Source organism: Mustela erminea, chromosome 4, assembly GCF_009829155.1.
Source record: "Mustela erminea isolate mMusErm1 chromosome 4, mMusErm1.Pri, whole genome shotgun sequence".
NCBI classification, from domain to species: domain Eukaryota; kingdom Metazoa; phylum Chordata; class Mammalia; order Carnivora; family Mustelidae; genus Mustela; species Mustela erminea.
In genome coordinates, this window is record NC_045617.1 from 101,995,080 (window position 1) to 102,014,545 (window position 19,466).

General features: G+C 36.4%; 1 protein-coding gene across 4 annotated transcripts in view; it reads right to left on the reverse strand.

Moving 5' to 3' along the window:
• The window catches only part of COL21A1 (collagen type XXI alpha 1 chain), a 280,569-nt gene that overhangs the window by 20,795 nt on the left and 240,308 nt on the right, over window positions 1-19,466 (reverse strand). For all 4 annotated transcript variants that reach the window (XM_032340301.1, XM_032340302.1, XM_032340300.1 and 1 more), the window contains 2 exons: window positions 19,218-19,271; window positions 1,952-1,996 (listed from right to left, as the gene is read on the reverse strand). In XM_032340301.1, the coding sequence (XP_032196192.1) occupies window positions 1,952-1,996; window positions 19,218-19,271 (99 nt within the window). The remainder of the gene's footprint in view (window positions 1-1,951; window positions 1,997-19,217; window positions 19,272-19,466) is intronic.

The window sequence follows — 19,466 nt, forward strand, 5'->3', positions numbered from 1 at the left end:
TTGGGCATAGGGTCTGTGAAATCACTAAGTCCTATATCTTTACAAGAAAATCAGGAGTGATACTGTCATTGTTTCAAATGAAGACCTGGAAGTTCACAGAGAGTTGGTGAGGTGAGAGAACAGTTGGCGGCGGGGGGGAGGGGGGGTGTCACATGAAAAATTTTCTTATTTATCATAGATTAAGAAACATGATAGTAAACATAAATTAAGAAAATACAGGACATAGAATAATAGCATTTATACTTCAATTTCTTGGATTGTGTCTAACTAGGTATTCCAAGTGAGTCTTTGAATTCTTAACAACAAGAACAAAAACCTGGAAAGACCATTCTCTGGGAGAGAGTGCTGGTAGAGATGCAGGAGCCAAGAAGGCTGGAGGTATCTAGAGTGCATCAGAGAGTGAATGGTGGACTAGCCATGGAAAGAGGGTGGGAATCCTTAATCCCTATGAACACCCAGGACTCTTAGAGGGGGCTGACCTGATATCCATGGTTACTAGTAGGAGGCAGCTCTCCATGGCCTGATTAGGCTGCCAGAACTCACGCCAATTAACATGAAGCAATGCACTCACATTTATCAAGAAAGAAAAAGGCATCAAGCTACAAGACTGAGAGTTAACAGAAATAACAAATTGCAGATATTGGAACTGTTAGAAAGAGAATTTAGAACAATATAGGAGGTCTTTACATATTAAAGAATGGAATCATGAATGATGACTAGGACTGTAAGGAACAAGATGCTATCAAGAATAAAAAGATGTAAAAAAAAAAAAGAATAAAAAGATGTTATTAAAAAGTTGAACTTTTAGAAATGAAAAGTATGATTGTTTTGTTTTAAATCAATTGCTAGCTTAAAAAACAGAGCAGACACAGTAAAAGAAGAATAAGTACAATGGGAAATATATCTAAAAAATTTAACCAGAATGTTAGAATCAAGAATATGAAAATAAGAAGCTCTTCAGAAACATGGAGGACAAAATGAGAAGGAATAAAATTCATCTAACTGTAATTTTAATCTTTGTTCCACAGATTGGAAGAGATATAATTTGGAAATAATAAGTGATATCTTCCAGAATTAATGGAAATAATTCCATAGAGTCAGGAAGGAAAGTGAATTCTCCTCAGGGTAAATAAAGAGAAATACACATCTAGATTCGCAGTAATGAGTTTTAGAACACGAAAGACAAAATACCTTAGAAGAATCCCAAAGAAAGGGACAGATCACTTACAAAAGAACAATAATTAGAATGAGAGCAAATGTTTTATAGTAATAAGGGAACCCTGAGGACAATAGAAGAAAATCCTCAACGTGTTTCAGTGTAATAATCGTCAACCTTGAGCTATATACCCTACAAAATGATCCCTCAAAACCAAGAGTAAAATATCTAAGATTAGATAAAATCTGAAAACTTGTTACCTAGATATGTGTAATAAGAACTGATAAAGAGGGGCACCTGTGTGGCTCAGTGGGTTAAAGCCTCTGCCTTCAGCTCAGGTCATGACCCCAGGGTTCTGGGATGGAGCCACACATCGGGCTCTCTGCTCAGCGGGAAGCCTGCTTCCCTTCCTCTTTCTCTGCCTGCCTCTCTGTCTACTTGTGATCTCTGTCTGTCAAATAAATAAATAAAATTCTTAAAAAAAAAAAAAGAACTGATAAAGATATAGTTCAGGAAGTAGTAAAATTATCCCAAAAGGATAGTCAAAGGGCATTAGAAAAGTAACCACGTAAAAAGAGAAAGCACATGTATAAAACAGAAAGTACATCTGTATAAAACAACAAAACAAAAGCTATTTATAAGGATAAAATAATAGCTTCTGAAATTATATAATATTTGAACAATTAACTGTTGCTACGAAAGTGGGAAGAATGTGTTCTATGTGAAGTCATCACCGCTTTGCCCTTTTAATAAATAGATCTAGCCCCAAATCTTTCAAGTTTCATTAATACTCACCTTTTGTCCCATTAATCCTTGGTTTCCAGGAAATCCTGGCATTCCCTAAAAAGTAATAAAGTAAAATTTCAATTTTAAAAAGTATGGACTGTATCATAAGGAAGAATAAGTCCTAACTGGATTTTTTACTTGTAAATAATGCATAATTTCAAACTTCTGTCATCCACTTACAACATAACACTGCTACTGATAATCCAATTTGGAAAAGAGAAAATTTATGAGAGCCAATATTATATGAACATCTACTGATAGTTCAAATTTTAAATACAGTCTTCCAAAAAGAAAAACTTACTAAATATTAACCTGGTTCTTCTTTCAAACCAACATAAGTGATAAAATAAGAAGGATGCTTCATTTGAATATATTCCTTTACTATTTAAAATGAATAATGCAAGAAAACCTGTAAAGTCATAGGAGTTCAGATTTAATATGATTCCAAAGGGCCCCACTGCCTCACAACCATAATTAAAAACTAATAAGATTAACCAATATCCTCCAAAATGAGCCATGAGATACCCAGGAACTTATTTCCTCATCTAAAAATACAATCATTCTCCTAATGATTGCCTTATTGATAAAACCACAAAGAATATGCAGGTCACAGTTTCAGGACAGAAGGAGAGAGAACTCTTTCACATGGTTCAACCTAGATGTACAAGTTCTCCAGCAAGATTCAGAGAATATTAATGTTCATTGTATAAATTTGAGAATAACATTAGCACATTCATTAATGGGCAAGCAGTTCTACTGTTGGTCCTTCAATGCATTTACCAAAATAATCTTTTACCAGCCAAAGCAAACAGTGATGGTACTAATCAATTTTCATTTTTTATTCATTCTTCTTGGCTTCTTTCTCGATGGCACTTCAGTTAAAATAAGTAACATTGGAAATAAGCAACATAGACAGATGGCAGAAAGAGAAATTTGAAAGATGAGGAAACAGGGCCCCATCAGTATTTCTTTGAAAGCCCTCTGCACTATCATGGCACTCAAAGAACAGCAGCACTCCTGAGTAAATCAAGGCAGGTGGTAGAGAGGCCACTGACAATGAGATCAAGTTATCTTCTATTACAGGGAGAGTAGGCCATTATTTTGATTTTCACATCTTGACTTTATTAACACGATACTGGTCAATGTGTTAGCCACAATTATAATGCAAGACACATGCATATAGTTCTGGTTTTAAAATCTGAACTTGAATCATAAATTGGATTTCATGTTGATTTTATTTGGCTCCATTCATTTTGCCATGGCACTACACCCTTTGCAGAGAACAAAGTTTGTGTGTGAGCAACGACTATCAACGGAGGGATTGTAGTCTAGTTGAAAACACAAGCTTTCAAAAACATATGAATTAGAAAATAATAAAAAACCATGTAAATTTTAAAGTAACATTATAAAACATACCATAGTTTTCTTTAAGACATACAGAAAATTAAAATAACTGAGTTCTACATAGAAAGAACACAGAATGATATAAATTGTATCCTTCCAAGGCAGAAAATGCATATTCTCAGTGCAATCAATTAAGATCAATAATGTTCCAAATAAAGCCCTCCAATTCATAGACCATAACTTGGCATGAAACCATCTGTAATCAGCTCCCATTCAAACACACATATACACAAACTCACTAAAGGTCTACGTTAAGTCCGAAATTTAAATAAAACCTGCCTGTAAAATCTTAGCAGATACAAGACAGACATACATTGTTCTACGCTGAAAGTGGTGCTAGACACTGGACACTAGTGGACACTAGACACTGCTGTGGGCATGCAGTGTCCCTTGGGTCCAAGAATCTCTAATCGGGGTCAAACAGTTGCCCATGATACCATCAGACCTGAGAAGCTTGATTTCTTACTGCATTCTGTCTTTTGTTGCTTAGAGTTTCATCACGATTCAAGTCTCTACGCCCTCACACAATGTGACATTAGTACAAACCAGTTAACAGACATACTGCCTCTACTTCTGTTTCTGAAGCCAATTCCAGTGTCAGATAGGCAGTGTCTTCACTGTGGGGGCAAATGGAGTTATGCCCAGGCACCCTGACATCCACCTCCCAGAAGCCCTTGAGAGCCTCCACAGTTCACTCCCTGGATCTGATCTGATGTCTTATTATTTAAATAATTATAATACTGAGCTTGGTCTATATTAGGACATAGCCCAAATCTTATTTCAGCCTATCAGATATTGAGAGTGTTTGGGGGAAATTTCAGATTTGAAAAAAAGAAAAGATTCCTCTTCTTATCATCTTAACATGTTAGTAAAACATGAAAATGTATTTCAGAGATATGAATTCATATATTCTATGTCTAATTATGCCAAGAGCTATTGATTATTTTATAAATATAAATAGAAATATATAAAACTACATTATATTTAAAAAGAAGATGTAAAACTGATTTATAAAAGCAATTCTTGGCAAAACTAACATGATTACCATGGGTATGCATGGAATAAAAGACTGTTGAGAAAGAAATTAACCAGAACTGAAGTCAGTCAGAGCTATATTAGTTAATAAAATTCTGCTAGATTTTATTTTTCTGGGCTCCCATTTATTGAAATTCACTAAACTTTGCCAATTTTACACTAGCAGAAGTATTATTCAAAACCATTTGAAATTTACCAGTTTGTCGATCCAAAGTATTTAGTGACAATTACTTCATACAGCAAATGTTTTCCAAGCAAACTATTTTATATTTCACTTTTGGCCTGTGTAGTTTTGGATTCAGTCAACTGTGAGAATGTGCAAATAAAGAAAGAAACAAGCATTTTATCTGGTAAGAGTAAAGGGGTATATTTCCCCCACTTCTGTGATTTCAGTTTGGGTTTGAGAAAGAGCAGAAAGTCAACTGGAAAATCCTGCATAATGTTGTGGTAAAAAAATGTTGACATAAAAATGTTCTAGAATTTTCTCCGTAACCATTAAACCATTGATGTGTAACAAAAAGTCATTAAGAATAGAAATACATAATTTGGTATAAAGGGTTTGGCCTCTATTTCCTAAAGTCCACTTTGCAATGAAGGAAATGTGCCCATGATACATTACTTAGAATACACAAAAAATATCACTTGTTACTTTCTCATGTCCAAAGAATTCAGTTATCTTATCTCTGAAATCAGAGCATCTTGGAGCCAATCTGCCTGTATGTAATGCACTATTTTCAATGTACTAAAAACAAATCTAACCCATTAATGGTATTTTTATATCAAAATTTTTAACCTTTCCATACAGTGGTATAGATATTTAATATACAGTTATCAAAATATCAGAAGAATGTTACGTTTTCTATTGTATCAAGCAGTGATTTCTTTGTTCCTAAAGATTCATGAAGAAAAAGCACCTCTAGGTTGGAAGTACTGTTCTTATTAGCTACAAAAATTACAACTGTTATTATAGTGATTATTAATAAAAGCCCAATGGAAGCAGTTACAGGTTTAGACAGTGAAGTCAGCCATCTCATTATCCAGGGGCTGATGGACTCCAAGCCTGTTATTTAAACTGTGGAATCTCAGTATCTCCATTTTATACGGGGCAAAATAAGAAAATCTACCTCAGAGAGTTGGTACATTATATCAATTAACTCTCACAAGTGCTTAGCTCAGTGCTGGCACTTTAATGAACAAATTTTCATGACTGTCTTTTCACAGCTCCTCCCTGACCTTTGAAAGTTGTGAAATAGATGAAGTCAATTCCCCCCACCCATCTCAAAATGTGTCCTCCTCCTCCGTTTTAAGGATGTCTTTTTTTTTTTTTTTTTGGTGGGGGGGAGTGGGTCTTTCTAGCTTGCATCTCTCTACCCTTGTTTCCAAAGCATCCCCTTGCACCCAAGAGGACTCCAGCAATCTAAGGCTTCCCACTAGGCGGCACCATATTGGCAGTGCCCTCATCCACTACCTTTGTTTTTTCCTATTTGGCTAACTTTAACTACAATGATTTTTGCTTTTTAAACATTCACATGTATTCCATCACAATTCTTTCAGGAAAATATAACCAAAAGTTTCAAATGTACTTTCAGTTGAACCCCATGATGTTTTTCAATTCTTTTTTAAAATTCCACACTAACTGACAGCTCATTATGAATGATGTATAAAGATTACGCTGTGGTAAGAGAACGCTAAAGAGAAGTAACTCACAACCACAGCTGCCAAACCTAAACAAACCAATATATAAGTATTTGCAATAAACCCATATTAAGGAAATCCCCAGCTTTACTATTCCCTTTAATACTTTAACACAGTTTTACTACTCCCTTTAATCTTTAAGGGGGAAAAAAAGGTAATCTGAGTAACACGGTATGAATTTCTTCTTCCCTAGGCTACAGATCAGGACTCACATGGGACTGGACCCCAAAGTACACAAAGGTAAGTAATTTCAATAGAAAATACTTTGGTAGGGCGCCTGGGTGGCTCAGTGGGTTAAGCCGCTGCCTTCGGCTCAGGTCATGATCTCAGGGTCCTGGGATCGAGTCCCACATCGGGCTCTCTGCTCAGCAGGGAGCCTGCTTCCCTCTCTCTCTCTCTCTCTGCCTGCCTCTCTGCCTACTTGTGATCTCTGTCAAATAAATAAATAAAATCTTTTTTAAAAAAAAAGAAAATACTTTGGTAAATATTTCTGTGCTACTTATGTTTATACACAATAGAAAATGTCACCAGTTTGACATAATAAGTTACAGAGAGAGATCAGGGATGGCATCAAAAGGAAAAGCTACCTGCAAGCCCTTATAAAGTTGCCTCAAGTTACTGGCATTTCTCTTCAGCATCTAAAAGCATTTCAACATTTTTTAAAGGCCAAAAAGATACTCTAAACAATTTTGCTGTTGTCAAAGTATCTTTTTCAGGACAAAACAAAAAAAGACAAATGTTTAGCAAATTAAAATAACATACCTGAAAACCCAAAAGAGGAGGGGAGGACAAGATTTCAACCACGGATGGTCTCGCACCACCACATCATGGGACATCATGGTATCATGGCCTCATAATGTGAATTTAAATCATCTCCATCTTTAATGCCCTAGAGATGTCTAAATAACAAAGAACTATCTGGTCCTTGGATATTAGGTAATATTTCTGTGGTGAACCCAGGAATCCAGAAAATAACCTGTCCCTCTACATTAACAAGTGAGATCATGCACAAGAAATATATTAGGGGGATAAAGAAATCTTTTTAAAAATTTTTAAAGAAGATTTTATGTATTTATTTAATAGCGAGAGACACAGCTGGAGAGGAAACACAAGCAGGGGGAGTGGGAGAAAGAGAAGCAGGCTTCCTGTGGAACAGAGAGCTTGATGGTGGGGGGGCCTCTATCCCAAGATCCTGGGATTGTGACCTAAACCTAAGGCAGATGCTTAACAACTGAGCCACCAGGCTCCCCATCAAGGTCAATAATTTTAAGCACATCTGCCAAGTCCCTTTACATTGTGAGGTAAATAGTTGATATTCTGGGAACTAGGATGTGGATCTCTTACAGGGCAAGAGAGGAATAATTATTTTGCCTACCACAGAAATATTACCTAATATCCCAGGACCAGATAGTTCTTTGTTATTTAAACATCTCTAGCGCATTAAAGATAGAGATGATTTAAATTCACATTATGAGGCCATGATAACCCTAATAAAAAATCCAGTCAAGAATAATACCTAAAATGAAATTTATAAACTAATCTAATTTGTCAACACAAATGCAAATGGCTTTACCATAATGTTAGTAAATCAAATACTGCTGTGCATTAGAACAGTAAAGCATGATTAAGAGGACTTGCTTCAGGGTGCAATCAGTGTTCAATGTTAAGAAATATACCCATATAATATGTTCATACAAGTTATTAACAGTTTAGAGGAGGAACTATACAGAGTCATCTCAAAAAATACTAAAAATGCATTTTGCAGAATTTATCAGGCAATATTAAAAAGTCATATGATTCTAAGTCTAGAACTTTGTAAGCCTGAATCTGAATCCATCAGAAACCAACTGTAAACATAGTTGGTGAAACACTAGACATTTTTGTTTAAAATCAGGAATAAAGCATAAGCTGGATTCTGAAGCAGTAATTTCACTTAGAGGAAAACATCCTTCCCTCCAAATATTGCATAATACATGGAAATATATGTAACATCAATAAGGGAAGTTAGATGAAATATATCCATAAATAAATAAAATGAAATGAGATAGAGGTTATATTCTTTCTTATAACCAGATATGGTAAAACATATATAATACTATAAAGTTAAATAAAATTTCAATGGACAAGACTTTTTACTTTAAAAATCTGTATGTGTTCTGTTTATGTATTTGTATATTCAAGAATATGTTTGGAAAGAATCTTATTAAATGAATAATTATTATCTCTAGGGATGGGATTGGGATTCAGGTAAATGAAGTCAGATTTTGAAATTTATAGCACAACTTCTACTTTTGTGAATTTGAGAGAAGTTAAATAAAATGTATAATAAATGAATACATGAAGTAATATAATAAAATATAATTAAGATGTACATAAATAATACATTAAAAAGTTGGCCCATGTAATTTTAGATTTCAAAAATTTCTCAGAAAAAAAATCTTAAGATTTTTCTCCCCACATTTTAGTCATTCAAGAAACTACTGCTAAATACCTGTCTTTCAAAATAAAAAAAGTAAAGATATTAATGGTTGTGGCTATTATTTCACTAAAAAAATAAAACAACCCTAAGGGGTGCCTGGATGGCTCATTAAGCATCTGACTCTTGATTTTGACTGAGGTCTTGATCTCAGGGTTGAGAGATCAAGCCCCACATCAGGCTCCCAGCTCAGCAGGGAGTCTGCTTGAGAGTCTCTCTCGGTCTCTCCCTCTGTCCTTCCCCCCATTCTCTCTCTAAAATAAATAACGAAATCTTAAACACACACACACACCCCTAAATCAAGAAAGAAATATACTGCAACCTCACAGTTGTGACCTCAGAGGGTTTTGCTTAGTTTTCATGCCTTGGTAGGTTATTCTCACAGATAATTCTTTACACATTGCTAAGGATATACTGTTAGACAAAGGCATCAGTCTTTCCATCTAGAGAAGAACAATACTGTGTTTAAGAACCAATTTCTTTGATAAAATAGCCAGGAATTTGGCATTTGACAAGATTTGCCATACATTTCCCTGTAACAGAAGGAAAATAATAATTTTATTTCTAAAATAAAAATGGTAATAGGTCAGATCTAAAAATTGATTTAAAAAGTACTATATATATTTTCAAAGTACATTTCTAGGAAAACTAATAACCTAAAAAATTCAATGAAAATGTAACAAAACGAATAAATTCAGTGACCAAATTCCTATCTTTGTGAGGATTTATTAATCTTCATATAAACAACTTAGTCTTGTTCAACTGTAGATGCACCTTTGTTTTCCACAATAGGTTTGCTTCCAAAATCTTGTCAAAAAATAATACAGTATTTCAAATACACCAAGAACATTGCCTCTATTTGGAAATATAATTTTTTATCATTCATGGCAATATTGAAGTTTATTTAGACAGAGAAAGATACTAAAGCACATACAGTCTTAAAGAATAAGGTAGCTAATAAGATGATAATTCTATTTTCACTTACCAATATCACTAAAATTAATTGTTCTCAAATAGGTAACTTTGTCTTTTTCCTACCTTCATATTCCTCTATTTTGATCAACCTGTATCGTAGTCTCTATGTCACTGGTTATCAAATTTTATATCAGACACATATAAGGGCAGCCATTAAAAATACAGTTTCCTGGGCTTTAGGCCCTAATTATGATACATTAGCACTGGGATGGACCAGGAAACTGAATTTTTATAACCATCTCTGGTGATTCTGGTTAAGGTACTCTGGATCAGAGTTGGAGAAACACTGTTCTATATATAGTAAACCAACCAACCAAGCAACTAACTCTTGAACATTATTTGCTTTGGGATATTAAGCTAGAAAAGTCATCAAGAAGTTTTTATGATTATCTACCAATTAAATTTTCATATAATCCATTTTAAGTCTCTTTACTCAAAAACAACTATAGATCATTTCCCCACCAATTTTTAACCCTTCACCAAAAGTCTTAATACTCAGCTTCTCATGATTAACTTCACTTTGATGGCATTTAAGAATTTCGACCTACCATAGGTTTTTTAAATAAACCTTTGAACAATATGTTTATTGAGTAAATGTTCTATTTCTTCTAACTGCAGAGAAACTACTCTATCTAAAACCACCTGGTACAATATCATATGTTCTAGGATTGCTTGGCAAATATTAGCACCTGACTCCACATCTCAGTAAGAATCTGCAATAATCCTAAAACTCTCTCATGGTAGTTTCTCCTTTTGTCTCATTAGTAATTCCATTCTTAAAATGCATTGTTCTTAAGTTTTTCATACTTCACTAAATCCATCAAGTAAGTGCACTCTTTTTATGCAGACATCATAAAATTCCTTTGCCCTTATTTTAGTATTAGTTCATCAAATCACTATACTTCACTTGCAAGAAAGAGATCTTCATTGAAAATACCAAGGCCCTATCTTCTAATAAAATTATTAAAAGAAAGTTATATGCCAATCTCACTTGATCATTTCCAGTAGATTAAATTCATTGTGAACCATTAGAGTCATACATGACTTCTAGAACATTCTCGATACTAGTCTACTCATGATTAATAAACTCTTTCGTTAAAAACGTACTTTTTTCCCCTACAAACTCAGAAGTGTGAATCTATGCCGAAAGAGTTTCAAAGCCACAATCTTTTAAAGAAACCAAAATTAAAACAGCAAAGCAGCTATGACTTAAAGTATATTTGTTTCAAATAACAGTTCAGTATTCAAAATTACAAGTCATTTTTATAAACCATCTGACACTATTGACAATTACCTATTAGGTATTTACCTGATTATCAAAAATAAAAATGCATATTGGTATAAACAAATATTTTCAAGTGCTCTTTCTCAGATATTACCCATCTGTATGTACCCATCTGTAACACACCCTAACATACGGAGAACATAAATGATTTTCTGATGTTCTCAGAGGCATAAAACATTTGTCTAATGTTCAATGTGGTAACCACACTCAAGCATCTTGGAAATATTTTTTAAAGACAACAACAAAAAAAGAGCTCATCAGAATGAAAAAATCTCGTTACCAAAGTGTACACTCCAGATCACATAAAAAATATATTAGTTTCCACACTTAAGAAAATAGAACGAATGAAAAACATTCTCATTTCATCTACTAAAATAGCATTTTTATGGATCATATAAATATGCCTTGTCTTGAATAACACTGTGAATTCCATATTTTCATGCTCTGAAAATGGAGAATGTATTTGGACTAATTCAAAATGATCATATGATACCTTACAACAAAGATAAAAAGTACACAAAACAACCCCAGCCTCTGTATGACTAACGAACATAATTTGAAAGTCAAAGTCTTGAAATCTCTGAAATCTAAATATCCTGTATAGATGGTGTTTCCTCTCACCCCTTCTCTTCAAAACTGAGGTGGATGTAATCAATCCATATGTCAATGAGAATACTGAGCCTCTATAAGCAACATGAGATTCTCTTTACCCACAGGTCGTGCTACCCATTCTGAGAACTAATCATGCAGCATTTCAAAGTTCAATTACATTCATCGCTCTTGTCATTTCAGAGTTCAAGAAAGCCTTTTTTGAATTATAAGGAATGAATAAATGAGAAAAATGGAAATAAGTACATTTTGATGCTTATCCAAAACTTTACAATGAACATATTTAAGAGATTTCTTCAGAACAATAAGAAAAATGATCAGTACCATAGACACAGAGCCTCTAAATTTAAAATCTACGATGTGATAAAGGTGTTTGATGGTGGTCTTGTCTACTATGCCAGCGAAATCGTTTGTAAGGAAAGAATTAAACAGATGCTTTCTTAAATCTGGTGGGATTTTATTAACTAACTTATACACATAATGGGCCAACATTTGCTTTTCATGTGTAAAGAAAAAGATACAATAGTTTCATAGTCATTACAAAACCAAAAGCCCTATTTGGGGAGACCAAAGTGTTGCACACATTGCTTACAAATTCAGTCACTCCTGCAGACAAATCAGATGTGTACATAATTTGATTTAGATAAAACCTATTTCAAAATGTATTCTAAGGATGACTCTCAATCAGGTTTTAAAACATAACCCTGGAATTTAAATAATAAATACAAGTGTTTCAAACATTCTAAGTTGTTTGATGTGAGTTGCTTTCACACTGAGAAATGCCATGGGAAATTCTTAGGAGACATCAGGTTAAGGTTGTTCCACTCAACACATACCAAGGATGTGCCACTTTTCATGCCTGAAAGAGGAGTGGGGGGAAAAAATGTTACAAATCTGTACAGAAGACCTGTACAAAAAGCTTGCCGTTCAGTTCCAAATCAAATAGGAAAAATAATAGAATTCAGGTTTTTCCCCTTTTAACCTTTCTTCTTGATATAAATAAAAAATATAATCAAGTAGGTAAATAAAGATCTCACCACATTATGAAGATAATGAAGTGAATTATACTTCATGGGAAACCACCATAGCCTTTCAACATGAAATTTTCCCAAGAATTTTATGGATATCTTTGGCTTTATAAGCATAAAAATGACATGTCAAACAGCCCAGAGAGAAGTTGATGAAACAAAAGACCTACTTGTCTCTTAAGAACATGATGACTTGGACCAGTTCACCAGCTAACATTACACCACAGACACAAGCACCACATGTGGTTTAGCAAGAATTCGAAAGACATGAAGAAAGGAAACTAAAACCTCTATGAGCCAATGTCCTCAAATACAGTACAGTGACCCCCACATCTTCACCCCTATAAAAATGATACAACAGACATTTTCTCTTATTTAAGAAACACATGCTCACCTCCATAGGTCCAGGAAATGTGTCATCCTTTCTCTCATCCTCATGGAGCTCCAGGAATCTTGGCTCAAGTAGTGGAATCCAGCTGCTGCCTACCCATCTTTGCTCTGAGCCACCTGGGGCTGGTCGATCAGGAGAGAACTAGCGAGCAAATGGCTCAGACTGAGCAAAAGTTTAGCACTAGATACAGCAGGTCATCAGGATTGAGCACCAGGACAAGTACAGCTATGACAAAGAAGCAGTGAAAACATGGAAACTGCAGATAGTTTGGCCAGCAACAACTGGTTATGGCGAAGTAGTGGGTCAACATAATTTGATCTACAAACTCATTTGGTCAGACATGAATGTTCCAGTTTTCGTTTTTCTTTTTTTTTTAAAGATTTCATTTATTTATTTGACAGAGAGAGATCACAAGTAGGCAGAGAGGCAGGCAGAGAGAGAGAGAGAGAGAGAGGAGGAAGCCGACTCCCCGCTGAGCAGAGAGCCAGATGCGGGACTCGATCCCAGGACCCTGAGATCATGACCTGAGCCGAAGGCAGCGGCTTAACCCACTGAGCCACCCAGGCGCCCCAGTTTTCATTTTTCAACTGCTGGTGAATTCTAGTGTGCAGCTGCCCTGTCACCCCACCTGCCTCAACTGCCCAAGATAAAAGCAAAGTTATTGGTGAGAAGTTCAGAAAACACACTTCCAACAACTAAGGATTCTTTGAAGCGATCAGACTGTTCTTTATCCCTTAGTACAAACCTGAAAATGTAGTCTGACAAGCTTAAGATCTTTTTTAAAAAAAAGAAACACTATAAAACACTCCAAATCCACCCCCTTGTTTGTTTGTTTGTTTTATGATGGATTACAAAACAATGGTACACTTAGGGAAGAAAATAAAGTACTGATAAGCAAAAATGGATCATAACAGACATCAAAAACCACCCTGGAGAAAAAATAAGCAAAGTGATCCAAAACAGGGTTAAACCATATGTTTACCATGTAGATTATTTATTATACAGACACATTTATAAAGTATCTCATTTTAAACTATGCTTAGGTATGTATACATTTTATACAGTTTATATACATAATATATTTAGTAACAGATATTAAATCTGTTCCAACTTTGCAAGACAATGAAGACTACAGAGAAGACATAGGGGCTAAAATTTACTAAGCAGAATGATGCAAAAATGCAGAAAAATAAGAAGTGGATGAAGTAAGTTTTTAAAAACACAGGAGAGGTTAACAAAATTTATGAATCAGAAAATAGGGGTGGCTGAAGAGCCTTTCTTTTAACCAAATTGTCACTTAAACTTGCTGACTTGCTTTAATCCCAAATATGTTTAATCAATACAGGTGCTGCCTAGTGTTTGCGAGATATCAGTATATGCTTCCATGGCCTTTTTACATGGGTCCATTGCTAAATAAAATATCACTAGATTAAAGCCTCAGTGTACTAGTTTCCTGTGACAGTTGTCAAAAAAAAATTTCACCACAAACCTGGTTGTTTAAAACAATGCCATTTTATTTTCTCAAGGTTCTGGAGGCTAGAAGTCTGAAGTCCGGGTCTTGATAGCACTGCACTCCCCACAGAAACTCTAGGGGAGAATCCATTCCCTGTCTCCCATCTTGGAGCTGCCAGCATTCCTTGACTTGGGGCCATGTTGCTCCAGTAGCAGCCGCCATGTTCTCAGGGATGCCTCTGAGAAACTTCAGTTCAGCTCTTAGGGCCTTTCAACTGGGATCAGCCCCCCTCTTCAGATAACCCAGAATAATTTCTTCATCACAATATCATAATCACATCTGCAAAGATCCTTTATTCATATGAGATAACATTTACAGGTTGCAGGCATTAGGGTCTAATGACCTAGTGTGGGGGAGGGTAGTATTTTTCAACCTACTACCCACAGTATTCGCAAAATGCTAAAATGTCCTTAGAATCTGACCCACTATTTCTTATTAGAATTTCATTAGCTGTGTCTATCCTTTGTTCATTACCCAAAGCATAGGCCGCCTATTTAAATGCTTCTGTTATTATCTAGATAGGTTCCATTTGAAAATACCTTAGGATCACCTCCCCAGGCCAAACTAATGCTTCTTACTCTCTTTCCTGTTTATTGCCTGGTTGTCTGTGTCATCGTCCATGCAGTAGGACTTCGAAAATCAACCTTTTTCATCTTAAGTGCCACATCCAAACAATCCTCAAGCTCTGCTGGTCCTGCTTCAGTTCATTTCAGATCAGTCCCACTCGCCCTGCCCCCTCTCCCATCGGTCCTATCCTGGTTGCAACTGTAGGGGGCAGAACTCAGCTAGAACTCTGCCAGGCTCTGTCCTCTACCTTGGCTCACCTTTATCCATTTTCTATTCTACAATCAGAGTGATCTTTTTCCAACTTTCTGAATCTGATCAACTCACTCATCTAATTGCAACCTTTGAAAAGGTCCCACTATTCTTGGATTTAATTTCGAGCGGCACAGACCGGCTGCTATCTACACCCACAACTTCATCGCATATTTCTACCCCATTCCTTCTGTGTCTCTTAAGCAGCCTGAACTCGAGTCAGCTTTTTCTAAAATATCATGACTTTGTTTTTACTTCGACATTTGGGAACATACTCCAGGTTCCTGCCTTGCCAGGCCAGACAACCAGCCAACTCCGATTTATCTTCCAGAATCTGGCCAAGAGAGTACCTTGTTTAGAAAAGTATCTCTATACACTTTAAACAAGTGAACCATACAGTATACTATAGTTCAATAAGGCTATTACTGAGAAGAAAAGAAGAATGAATCAGGCTCAGTGATAGTCCCGAGTGCATTTAGTGTTATACACATCTTCTCCAAGACCCCCTGTGCCTACCTAACATTTCTACTATGCTGTCATCTCCTGGCTTGTGTGACTGCTTCAGGACATGGCCGTGATAAATTAATCTCCACATTCTCCTGGAGTAGGATCATGTCTGACAGAATGTGGACACTCTGTAAATGTTTGCTGAGTTAGTGACAAGATTATATGATCCATCAACAGAGCATTACAGGCTTGAAACCAATCATAGTAAGTCCAGCATGTGTTAGAAAGGAGTCTACAGTCACCTGGATGGAAGTTAGTTTTATGTAATTCGCCACTTCGAAAATAAATCACCTTTGGGGCTAAATTCCTACTAGGAATGACCAATACTAAAATTCAAAGTGTAGCCATTAGAATGTAATAGTACTTTAGACAATATAACCCTTTCCCAAGGAAATACAGTCTTTGTCCTCAATTTGCATTCCAGGCATTAGTGTTCATATTTACCAATCTGCTTACAGGGATGAGTCATCAACCAGCTGCTATAAGCTGTGTTTAATTAGCTTTAAAGCATTTTTCTAAGAGCTTCTGTCCTTCCAACTTAAGCTCCATTAATTTTCTTGGCTGCCACATTATGGAACAAACAAGTGAACATGTCCTTTTTAGTGGGGCCAAATCATTCATTATAAATACTTATACGCAGTATCCACACGTAATGGAAGAGTATTCATTTCTTTGCATCACCAAATACAAAAACTTTCATTTTTTTTCCTGTTTTCGAAGCTTTATCTACACATGGTAAAGACCAAAGCTTTATCTACACATGGTAAAGACCAAAGTTTTCATTAATGGCCAAAAGAAGAGAATCATTCTCAATTCCATTCTTCACTATAAAAGAAGACAGACCATAAGAATTCTATCCAGATAATGTGGGCCAATTTTAGATGCTCAATATATTAACTGCTTTCCTAAGAGAGTATGTCTTCTGACATAGGAAACTTGGCTTCCTTTCCAGCGGCTGGCAGGAAAGAGAGACAGAGGGCCAGAAAGGGCAAGGGACCATTCTTGCCTTCCTTGATCGGGTGGGATGGAGTAGGAAAGAGTCTGAAGAGTTTCTCTTGGTAACTCCCAGTTTTCTACCTGATTGGTTTAGAAGAGATTATATTCTAAATACCGCCACTATTGCTTGCCTTTTTTAGAACTCTGTGATTTAGCTTTTGCTTCTTTATCTTTTCGCTGTCTCTCTCCACTGCAAGGGTGTAAGCCTCCATGTCCAGTCCCTCTCGCTAAACTCAATGCCTTATGCATTCTGGGAATGCGGTGAATGTTGCAAGGGAGCAGAGAAAGTCAAGTCTGAAATCAGGAGGGCCTGAGATGGAAATTTATACTAGTGAGAAAGTTCTATACAGAGGTCAATCTTGAGTAAAGTGGGGGCAGGCAAGGCAGAAGAAAACACAAATCAGCCTCTCCTTCTGGCTGCCGTGAGGAACAGGCAGCCTTGGGAGAGGAACACGGCCCCTCGAGCGCTCCTAATTCCCTCCTTATTCTATTTGGTTTCATTAACAGGATAGCAACAGTATTATTTTTCAAGTAAATATATGCTGCTCCTGTCACATTATGGTTCATGTAGACTTGCTGGTCAGTCGGCTTTTTCTAACATTGTTTCTGTGGGAAAATGAGCCACAAATTCCAAATAACTGACTCACCAAGATTTATAATATAACCAGCTCAAATTATAACCTGGTTTTCATTTCAGCTGTCCCCTATTTCCCTCTTCTCTTTCTTTTCATGTTTCTCATTCTCTCAGCTGTCTTCCCTCCCCCGCCCCCCCCCATGCTCATGTACCTGCACGCCCATGTGCTTCCGTGCACACACCTTATAGTCTCTAGAAATAAGAACATAAACAAACATACCCAGTCTCAGATCCAGTTACCAGGTCTCAGAATTCTTCCTTAATCATAAAAATTATGAGTCAGATATATGGAGCTCACACTCCAGTCCAATTCACATGCTCGTTGAGGCTTTATCAAATAGCCAGTGGGTTAGTGTCCTGATTCCAGTCTCTTCTCCTTTCAGTCTATCCTGAATTTACCAGTAGCTCTTCACTGCCTCTACAGCACGGTTCTGCATCAAATTAGCTCTTTTTCTTCCCATAGTGCTTCCATGCCAAGTACAGAGAGTGTCCTCCTGGAATTCAGTCGAGGACTGCTGTGTCACAAACCTATCCCACCTTCCCAACTTCCCTTTCTATCACTGCAGCCCCAGGACTGCATTTAGATCATTTATTTATCTCTTAAGCACACACTTAACCATCCTACCTGGGTGTCTTCACTTATGTTCCTTCTCCCTCTGGTGTTCCTTTCTTCCCCCGTCAACCTTTTATGATCCAATCAAGCCCTAGATCCTTGGTAAAAATTTCCCAATCACCCCACGATACAAGGTTCCCTTTCTAAACTCTTTCTGTGTTTAGGAGAACTCCATGCATTTGTGCAAAGTTTTCATAGCTTTTTTCCCCATATGTTTCCTAAGACAGCCTCACAACAACACAGCGAAGTGGGTACTGTAAGTATGTACAATTCACAGATAAGGAGAAAGCTTTTCAGAGATGTGAACTGATTTACCTCAGCTTGCAGAGCTGGAATGTGGCAGGAAATTATCTTTAAACCCTGGCCTTCTGATTTCATGTTAAATCCCCCATTTGGCACTTACTATAAACGCTTTGGGTTGGTAATTATTTGCGCCATTTTTGCGCAGTCTTCCAAACTAGATTATAAGCTCCATGAAGGCAGTAGCTATGTAGAGAACTTGTCCCAGTGCATTATAATACACAAGATGAGAACTCAATAAATATTTGATTCAATGATTCTATGAGTAGGTCAATCCACTCATTCACCCCATTTAAGAAGCTTCTGTGATTCTGCTGTCTTTTGTCCAATATTTGGATTCTGAGTGCTCACCTGAACGCTCTATGAAAAAATGCAATATACCTTGGCTATTTTCAAACTTCTTAACCTATTCATCCCCAAAACAGGCTGCAAATTCCCCTAAACTTAAATTCCCCATAAGATCCTTTGATGAATAAAATGAGACCAGCAGGTGTTTCAATCTTGGCCAATGTTGGCCAGGAGTTGTAGGAAGAAAAGGTGGGGAAAACGGTTAGTGAAGCTGAGTCATCTGGCACATTTGCTGAAAACACATATATCCAGGATTCAGATCCATCACTTTCTCAATCATGTTTCCTTACCCCAAGTTATTGAACACATGACCCCAGGGAGCATATTACCCAATGAGCCAGTGGCAAAGTGATGCTGGCTGAAGGCTCAGCAACAGACGAGGCTGTGTTCGCCATTTGTTTGTGTGGGCAGGAGTACTCATGATTGTAATTCATAATGCTGGTGCATTTTCTGCTCGTGACATTCTCCCCGTTTTGTAAAAAAGGGTTAAATATTTCAATATCTTATAATGTTCCTCAAAGAGCAGCTGTAGCATGTGAGTATGGAAGTCACTGAACAACAACAGGTTACCTGATAGGTGTATTTAAATAGAGGATTTTAGGAGAGGAAAAGAACTTCAGTATTTAGAGCTGAATTCAGAAGGTACTCACAGGCTCTCCCCGGGATCCATCCTGCCCTGGAGCACCTGGAGGCCCTGCTTCTCCCTTTTGATGATTTAAAAAAAAAAAAAAAAATAGAAAATTACATTTTCAGACATGTTTATAAAATAGTGATATATAACACTGAGTATTAAAGTACCTTAGATACAAACATAAACATTACTTCTACATTATTATTAATAATGTTATGTGGCCACTATACTTATGAGTATAGCATAACATATAGAATTGTCGAATCAC